The sequence below is a fragment of the Lipotes vexillifer genome, unplaced genomic scaffold (assembly GCF_000442215.2).
Source record: "Lipotes vexillifer unplaced genomic scaffold, Lipotes_vexillifer_v1.1 scaffold35, whole genome shotgun sequence".
Lineage (NCBI taxonomy): Eukaryota > Metazoa > Chordata > Mammalia > Artiodactyla > Lipotidae > Lipotes > Lipotes vexillifer.
Genome location: NW_006780561.1, coordinates 418,923 through 429,117, shown reverse-complemented (window position 1 = coordinate 429,117; position 10,195 = coordinate 418,923). Strand labels below are relative to the sequence as shown.

The 10,195-nt window shown below is 33.3% G+C and overlaps 1 protein-coding gene across 1 annotated transcript in view; it reads right to left on the bottom strand.

Moving 5' to 3' along the window:
• STAU2 (staufen double-stranded RNA binding protein 2) overlaps window positions 1-10,131 on the bottom strand; it is a 300,448-nt gene extending 290,317 nt beyond the window's left edge. The window contains exons 1-2 of the mRNA XM_007453718.1: window positions 10,092-10,131; window positions 5,375-5,505 (exon numbers count right to left, since the gene is read on the bottom strand). Of these exons, the coding sequence (XP_007453780.1) occupies window positions 5,375-5,505; window positions 10,092-10,131 (171 nt within the window). The remainder of the gene's footprint in view (window positions 1-5,374; window positions 5,506-10,091) is intronic.
• Window positions 10,132-10,195: the final 64 nt, after the last annotated feature.

The following is a 10,195-nucleotide window of genomic DNA, read 5'->3' as shown; positions in this document are numbered from 1 at the left end:
TAAGGATGGAGGAGTGGAAGGTACAAACTACTGGGTGTAAGATAGGCTCAAGGATGTATTGTACAACATGGGGAATATAGCCAATATTTTGTAATAACTGTAAATGGAAGTAACCTTTAAAATTGTATTAAAAATTTTTAGAAAAAAAATTTTAATGTAATATAAAAGTAATCTGATATATTTCTCTCTCCTAAATTCTTAGGTACTATGCAGATTCCCTATATTAGAGAGGCAGTTATTTTTAGCACTATTTCATGGTATCAAATAAAGTTAACCTACAATGGAAAAAGTAGGAATTTTCTGATTTCTGTATTCACACTTTTATTCCACATACTCATATGTGTATATTTATACACAAATGTTATACATATATTTCAATGCTTTAATAAAACAAGTCATTGTATAAAATAAAATATATAAAACAGAAAAATATCAGTGTATTTTTATATACTAGCAATTCTTAATAAGAATTATAAATTGAAATTTGAAAAACAGTACCACTTAAAATAGCATCAAAAATATGAAATAGAGATAAATCTAAAGATGAGAAATACCTGTCCACTGAAAACTACAAAATATTGTTGACAGAAATTAAAGAATATCTAAATAAATAAGAGATACTCTGTTCATACGTTGGAAGACTCAGTTTTTCTAACATGTTAATTTCCCCCAAATTGAGCTATAAATTAATTGCAATTCTATTCAAAATCCCAGCAAGGTGCTTTATAGAATGGACAAGCTGACTTTAAAATTCATATGAAAATGCAAAGGATGTTCAATAGCCAAAACAACTCCGAAAATGAAGAACAAAATTAGAGGGCTGGTACTACCAGATTATAAAGCTACAGTAATCAAAACAGCATAGTATTTGCATAAAGGTAAGAAAATAGACCAACAGAACAGAACAGAGTCCAGAAACAAACAAACATATATATGGACAGCTGATTTTTGACAAAGGTGCCAAGGCAATGCAGTAAGGAAAGGAAAATCTCTTCAACAACTGGACATCCATATGCAGAAAAAAAATATATATATATATATATATATATATCGTTCCATAACTCATCATATACAAAAATTAACTCAAACTGGCAATTAGACCTAAATATAAGACCCAAATGTAAAAACTTAAACTATATAACATCCAGAAGAAAGCACAGAAGAAAATCTTACGACCTTTAATGGGGCAAAGATTTCTTAGATGTAATACCAAAAGCAAAATCTATAAGAGAACAAATGGATAAACTGGAGTCCATCAAAATTAACAATTACTGCTCTTCAAAAGACAATGTTAAAAAAAGATAAGCCACAAAGAAGCAGAAATATTGCAAAGCACATATCTAATAAAGGACTTGAATCCAGAGTATACAAAGAGAGGCACTGCAGAAAACAGCAGAGTAGAAAGCTCCAAAAAGGAACAGTGTCTGTCATATTATAAATACTCAATAGACATTTTACCAAGGATTTTTTAATCCTATATACAACTAACATGCAATGAGACAATTATCTGGGTACCTCCATCATCAACATAATTGCTGAAAATTTACAAATCATCATTCCATTATACTACACTAGAATAGGTATCATAGTTCTGAAATTACAGATGAGAAAGCTGAGATTCTAAATTAGTTGTTCAAGGCCACACACGCTGGATAATGCAGGGCAAAGATCACACTTGGGAAATCTAGCAATAATTAAAAAAAAAAAAAAACAGAAAAAAAACCCACTTCGCTTCAAGGTCACTGGGTAATACTGCCTCCCTCAGTGATATCTATTCCAAAGTAAACCTTCTCAAAGTGTCAGTACGAGAGCAGCTTTCTTAACACTTAAGCCACGCACATACACAACTCATCAAAATAGGGAAATAAAGTAAAAAAAGAAAATACCACTTTATGTTATTCATGGCTGTCTTCCTTATACTCTATATTATCATAGCCTTCTGAGATTTGAGAAAATCAAAACAATTCATAGGAAAAATAAAGAACTGGATTTAGGTACTTAAGAGATACAGCAATGTCATAGTAATTCACGTTAATATAAGGTGTAACAAATTACTTCAGAGTTCAATTAAAAAGTGAGTATAAAAACAAAAGGGGACAAGGCAAACATTAAAATTTTTTTTATTTAGGGCTTCCCTGGTGGCGCAGTGGATAAGAATCTGCCTGCCAATGCAGGGGACACAGGTTCGATCCCTGGTCCGGGAAGATCCCACATGCCGCCGAGCAACTAAACCCATGCACCACAAATACAGAGCCTACGCTCTAGAGCCTGCGAGCCACAACTACTGAAGCTCACGTGCCACAGCTACTGAAGCCCTCATGCCTAGACCCGGTGCTCCGCAACAAGAGAAGCCACAGCAATGAGAAGCCCGAGCAGCACAACGAAGAGTAGCCCCCGCTCACCACAACTAGAGAAAGCCTGTGCGCAGCAACGAAGACCCAACGCAGCCAAAAATAAAAAAATAAATAATTTTTTAAATATATATATTTTTTATTTAATAGTCACACATCAAAAGTTCTACAAGTTGTTCACATTCTGTAAGACTCAATGGAGGAAAGAGGAAAGCATGTAGACAGATCACTACCTCCCATGAAGTATGTATAAGAAGACAATTCTATACCACGCTGAAGACATTAATCTCTATCCTGTGTTTCTCAACTCTGGATGCACAACTGGGTCATTTGAGAGCTTTAAAAAAATCCTGATGTCTAGGCCTCATCCAAGACCAATTAAATTAGAATTTCTGGGAGTGAGACTCAGGCATAAGTATTTTTTAAAGCTCCCTTGGTGATTCCAATGAATAGCCAAGGCTGAAAACCACTACTGTAAGTGTGTGTGTGTGTGTGTGTGTGTGTGTGTGTGTGTGTGTGTATAAAAAATATATATGCATATATATGGAAATTGCCATATAACTGGTTAATGTCCCAAGAAAATTAATGAGTTGGGCCTAGGTTTAAATTTTTCATGCCAGAGATAATCACTTATTTCATTAAAATACAGTTTATATCTCACTTAAAACCACTGGTAGACATGCATAAATGCAAAGGACTTTGCCTTCCACAAAAAGGATCCAGACCTAGCCAATTAATATTAACAATAATTATTAATTAATATTACTTAGACTCATAAATACTATCTTTCATTCAAGAATATGCTAATTATTCTAGTACTCACTCTTTAGAAATGAGCAACAGGCTAAATGGTGTGGTCTATGACCAAAACACCCAAAGCAGTAGGTGTAGGTTGGCAAAGGGATCTCTAGATCTCCTTAAAACCCAAAGGAATCTGGGACTGTCTAGAAAGAAGAATGTGGACCACCACAAACCTGGTCCATTAGAAGGGGAATTTAATGACACAGAAGAAAGTTAAGGGAGGGGAGGGGAGAGAAAGCTGGAGGAATTACCTTGAAAAGGTGAGAAGGGTTGGGATTTAGTACAGAAATAGAGGGGTTGGCCTCTACAAGTCGTTCATCCGTAACTCAGAAGGGAAGGCAGAGTTGGGATTTGGGCTGGGATTTTGCTAAGCGTGTACTAACCAAGGGGGGAAGAGAGTTGAGGGTACATACAAAGCAAATGGAATTTAAGCTAGATAAAAATGTGAGGACTGAGGGAAGTAAGAAATAGTAAAACGGTGGTGGAATCAATGGATGTGTGGTGTGAAAGGACTATTGAAGTCAGACTACTAGAGGGAATGAAGTACATGTCAGAGATGAGTGAATGCTTGAGATTATAGTTATGGAGGCTCTTGCAGTTATTGGTAATGAAAAAATCAAGAATGTGATCACAGGAATGAGTGGCTGAAGGACAGTGGAAGACAACATAATTGGAGACATGCAAGAAACTGAAATGTCAGCATGTTGGAACAACCATCATTTAGACAATGATATCATCAAAAATTAAAACAGGATGAGTATTGTAGAGAGTAGAAGTAAGCCGTGAGAAATGTGACGGAATCACCCAGAGGTCAGCAAACGACTACTGTGATGTTACATTGGGGGTTAGTCTATTAACATGAAATTCAAACCTGGGGGTCTATCTCAAGGAAGAACACCTGGAATTGGCCATGAGAAGCAAAGAGGACACATACTACAGGAACCATGAACTGTAGAAGAATAAAACATTTCTTACCCTAAATAAGCTCAGTCTCATACAATAATAATGACCAACAAATACCATGGTACCACAGCACAGTAATGACGACAACTAAGAAAGTCGGAACCTGCTGGAGGCCCAGCGGAAGGAGCAGAGAAGTTTCACAAAGGTTTGAAAGACGTGAGATGTGTGTTCAAACCTGACAGATGTGAAAAAACATGGGACATGATAAGAAATGAAAACAGTTCAACATGATTAAGGGCAGAAAGAATGAGTATGAAATAGATATGATTAACGGGAATGGAAGAGGATCAGGGTATAAGACTAGACAGGTAGACCAAGGCCACTACCTTTTTCTCTGAACAAAAAATATTATGAACAAATTAAAGTGCTGCCCAGAAATCCTTCATAAAAGCCTCTAATATGGAACAAAATTGATGGATTTCAGCTTCATCTTATTTTCCTTACTTTGAAGGAGATGCTAGAAATAATAATCCTGTACTTTATGAAGATTAACCAACTTTTAGAGAATCAATTGCTTCAACACTGTATACAAAAATTTATAATCATTATCATAATCTCCAATATCCAAGATTAAAAATGTGCCAAGGAAATTTGCGCACAACTGAGTTTTTAAAAACAGATTAATAGAGCTCAAACATAAATGCATCAGTCATAGATTTTTTTGCAACATGTATACGTAAAAACATATATGTATGAGGCTATATAAAAATATAAATCAATTTTCCATTTAAAAGAATATTATAACTGAATACATAGATAACAACAAAACTGGTATATACAAATTTTATAAATGGTGAATCTTAGAATTAAAAATCATATTGGAAAAGACATCTCACTAAGTAACGTGGTTGTATTTTACTCTGTATCCATTTTTCTGTTAGCAGTTACTATGTAATGGAAAAAGCACAGTACTTGGGAGCCACAGAATACATGTTCAAGCGCTGGCACTGGCACTCATGAACTATAAAGCAAGTCACTTAACTTTTCCGTGCCTGAGTTTCTTAAAAGGAAATAAAAAATCCATGTCTCATGTGGTTTCATTAAGGTTTTTATGAAGTACTGTCTCTGAAAGAGCTCTGTAAACCATAATGAGCTATAAAATTGTTTAGTTACAGACGGCAAAATATTTTTAATAGAGAACTAAGAGCCTTTACGCCATCCACTACCCCCTCCCCCGCAAAAAGCACAATTAAAACCTGAGATGATAAATCTGATAGACTTTGATAAGCATGTCTCACCACCTCTCTTCAAAACCTTACCTTCGAATGAGCAGGCCCTCTTTCTTTCAGAAGTTTATACTGGGGTTGGACTCTATTGAAACGGGCTAACTCATTTACCAGACACATTGGAGTTTTCTCTTTGGGGTTTGCCATTTTATCTTGGAGAGAAGCTGTAAATAAAAAGGCTGTAAAGTTTTTGTGAAGAACGACTTTACAAAATGGAAGAAAAACTAGTTTTGAATTTTTTAGATTGAAATCAGATTGTATATTTGGATTAAATTATTTTCATGAATTTTATACAAAAATTTCAAATCACCTAAAGTCTTCCATTACATGCAACAGAAATATGTATCACATTTTAAACAATAAATTAAAGTAACTTTTTTTCCTAAGTACCTAAATTGCTCTCTATACATATATATGATAACAGCATGCTTAAAGATTTAAAACAATATAAGATATAATAATTTTTAATTGATCCTGTAACTTTCCTTTCCTCTCAAGAAATTTTAGCATAAACACATAATTCTTATTCTTATTGCTATGAAACTAAATTTTATCTGCTTTTTCATCATTTGATCTTTCTTTTTTTCCTTCTCATTCTGAAGGAACATATTAATTGAAAAAGCTCTAGACTTGGGAATCAAGTCCTAAGTTTAATTACTAGCTCTCCCAACTACTGTGTTTTAGTAACTTTTTCTTTTTTTAATGAAACTTTGAAAAGAAATAGAATAATTTAACAAATGACCATGCCCTCATCACCCAGAACTGAAATTAACACTATGTTTGCTTTGTCTTACTTTTAAAAAAAAACAAAAAAAAGAAAAAACAGTATTACATTCCAGTTAAGTTCCCTTTATCTTCTCCAGAAACTACCACTATGTGAATTTAAAATATATCCCTCCAGGATATTCTAAAATACATTTGTATGAATGCATGCATATCCACGAAAAAACACACAGTATTGATGTATGTAGTTTTAGAGTTCACATCAATAGTAATATAATAAATATATCATTTTCACAATTTTCTTCACTCTTCATTATGTTTTAGAGAGTTAACTTACATAGATCCAGAGCATTACTTTTAACTGTATAATTTCCATCACATTATTTTATCATAAATTTTTTAATCTTCTCCCTACTGATAGTAGACATTTAGGTTGTTTCCAGTTCTTCACTCTTACAAATTAAAACACGCTAGCAAACAGCACTCAGAAGGAATGTACCAAATTACCTTCCCCTGGCAGCGTGAGAATTACTATTTCCCTTCAACCTTGAAAACATGCAGTATAGTCAGATACTTGAATCTCTGACAATCTGATGTTTGACAAAACTTTGTTTTTGATCATTTGGGTTTCCTCTTCTGGGAACTGCTTCTGTCCTTTTTTCTATTGATTATTTTATGCATAATATCAATCTTTTATGGTCTGGGCCTTTTCTGCCTCAAGAAATCCTTCCCTAACCTGAAATGTCTTAATAATTTTTACTTAAATTTACTAAGCCTACTATTCTTTATCTATAAAATAAAGGTAATAATCTAACCTACTTAACTAACTCACAGATTGCTATAAGGTTAAGGCTTTTAAATGCATGGTACTTTAAATTCTACCACAATTATTATTACAGCTTCAGAATATTTTCCTAACACTACAGTATTTTATCCTATATTTTTCCTTCATTTCATTTACAGACATATTTAACTGCTTTTTAGTTTTTCTTTCATTTCCCATTAATCAATGTTAAAAAACACTTTAAAACCCAAGCATAAAACATGCAAATGGATTACTTCCTGCTCAATTAAACTGTAGTCACAATATATAGGGAATACATTAAATAAATGGAAATAGCTGATTTTAGGAACTTCATCTATAAATTTTCTATGGCAAGTTTTAATGTAGAAAATAGTATTCTTTTTAATACTTTTAATTAACTTTTTAATACCCTCTACAGGACTAATAATTTGGTACAATAACTTGATCACAATCATTATGATTAAGAAATTATTTTATAACAATACTACACAAATACCTAATAAGGCATAAGTTTAAAAAAAAAAAAATCTAGGCAGTCAACTGTAGGACCAATACAGCTGACAGCTAACTCTACAATTAAACCATTCTAAGTGGCTTACAAACCAAAAATAAATAAATAAATAAACCTAGTAATTATTACTTTTTGGAACAGCACAAAAAAGGCAGAGAATATTAGTCAAGAGAGGTTGAAGAAATCTGCATTTTACTTATTCCATAAACATTTTATAAACTGTACCAGAAAGTCAGCCATTACATAAAATACAAGGTGACCTGGTACTATAATCAATTTTGGTCCTTGCATACCATGGCATTAAATACTCAAGTACAGTAGACAACACAGCTACCTGAATATCAAAAAGCAAAAGAAGAATGAAAATGAGAAAATACTGAAGGCTGGTAAAAATGAGTCAATTTTGCATAACACTAAAATAGCATTTATACTGCTACTATAACAATTTTCATAACTTAGTAATGCTGCATATTCATCTATTATGATGGAAAAAATATTAGGAGCATAGCAAGAACAATGTGACATAAAATATAACAATTTTATATTTTACAGTATAAAAATTAATAGCCTAGGATTTAAATATGTTTAAATGTCATTAAAATGATAAGTTTATAGCTCTGTAAACTTGGTAAGAAAATCTGATCTAAATTCTTTAAAGGAAAGTGCTAATAACATGGTATTAAACTTATATTCCATTAATTCTAACTTTCCGCTTCATAAAAATAACATGAATCCAATAATGGACTCATGGAATCCATTAACGAAATCCCACAATGGATTTAATGTGTGATTTAAGTTTTGGTGTGAAAGGTGTGCAAAATACATGTAAGATCTCACTTTGATAAAACTTTACAACTAATACCCAAACATTTCAAGTTGGTAAATTTAAAAATAATTAGTTCTAGTTTTATTTTACAAAATGATTAAAATTTTATTTTCCATAGTTGTTCCTCTATTCAATCTGAAATCGTATTAACTACTTGACAGAGATCAATGGTAGAGCAGTAATATCAAAATTAAACCAAAATTTTAACAGAATATCTACAAAATGACAAAACAAATTGGTCTATAAAAATTGGGATCTATAGGGCTTCCCTGGTGGCGCAGTGGTTAAGAGTCCGCCTGCTGATGCAGGGGACACGCGTTCGTGCCCCGGTCTGGGAAGATCCCACGTGCCGCGGAGCGGCTATGCCCGTGAGCCATGGCCGCTGAGCCTGTGCGTCCGGAGCCTTTGCTCCGCAACGGGAGAGGCCACAACAGTGAGAGGCCCGCGTACCGCCAAAAAAAAAAAAAAAAAAAATTGGGATCTATCAACTTAATTTATATATTACTTTTTAGAAAAGTCAACAAGTACAAAAAGTGAGAAATATGTACACTGTTGCATAAGTATACATTTTCAAGAGACTTAAGAATGTCCTCAATGAAGCTATTTTGAAACAGGCTTCAAGTCAATTCGGTGGCTGAGATACCTACTTAGAAGTAAATAAAATTAATGATAATGAATTTCACAATTCTAAAACTTTGCTTTTGAGAGAACAAATGCCATCTATTTAAGAACCTGTTTGGGATATCTCTGCCACTGATTGATATCTATGTAACCTTGAGAAAGTACTTAAATCTCACTTTCCTGGACAGTAAAATAGAAATAATAGTTGTTTTTATATTAGTGGATTATGGTATTGGTTGAATGAAATGATGTAAGATACTATTAACAATAAGAATGCATTATTATTCTGCTTATAAGTAATCTGTTAAAGCACACTATATCAAATATGCATACAGAGATATGATTTTATAAACTTTTTTCATGGCTTCCTAAGCTAAAATATTCTGAGTTAAAATGTTCATTAGGATAAGTTGATTTTATTCATACAAATATACTTCTTTAATATTCTATAAAAAGCATGTATTTGTTATTATTTTTTCGACTTACTACAACATATTAAGTTTGTTTCCACTGAAAAATCCCCAAGTGTGATATAAATTACATTTAAGATTTCTCATATTTTTGTTAGGGAATATTCTACCTTTATTGATATAAAATTTGTTTACATGTAACTCTCCATAACTTTGATACATAACACTGGTAAAATAGCTTTTCATAATAACAGGATCTGCACACTCAGCAAAACAGAGACATAAATCTTTTGAGATAGATTGTTTTTATATCTTTATAAAATGTCCTGGACTCTGTGGGACTTGAATCTTCAAAATGAACCAAGATAATACAGTTCACAGTTTTCAATTAACAGGCAAAATCCCTGTTCCAAAGGAGCTCAGAGTCTGGTAGAAAAACACACATACAAGAAACAAATACACTAAACTACAACATGAAAAGTTCTATAACAAGGCTGTTAGAAGGGACTCCTTAGGTGAACGGGGTGTTGAAAGGTAGGTTTCAAGAGGTGCTGATTAGATTAGTTAAGGAAAGTAGGCATTCACCAAGTTAGCAAGGAAAAAAGAGAGAAAGACAGTGCAGGCTTTTCCATAGCACACATGCAGGAGAAAGCACAATAAACACATCACATTCTGGCAAATTCAAGTAGATCATTAGCAGACTATAAATGCAGAATAGGATATAGCAGAAAAAACTGTGTGACCAGAATCCACCAAAACACCAAGTTTCCTAAGCCAGAACTTAGAGTAGCAACATTTTTAAGGTAGTTAAATCACGGCCAGAGCTGTTGCTAGAAAATCATAGTCTACCTCACCTGCCGAGCCAAGTCTCTCCACAGAAGAATCCGTTTCCATCCCTGGTCCCAGAAAATGACTTGGACACAGTTTCTATGTCTCTTTGCTGGCTCCCCTTTCCCTA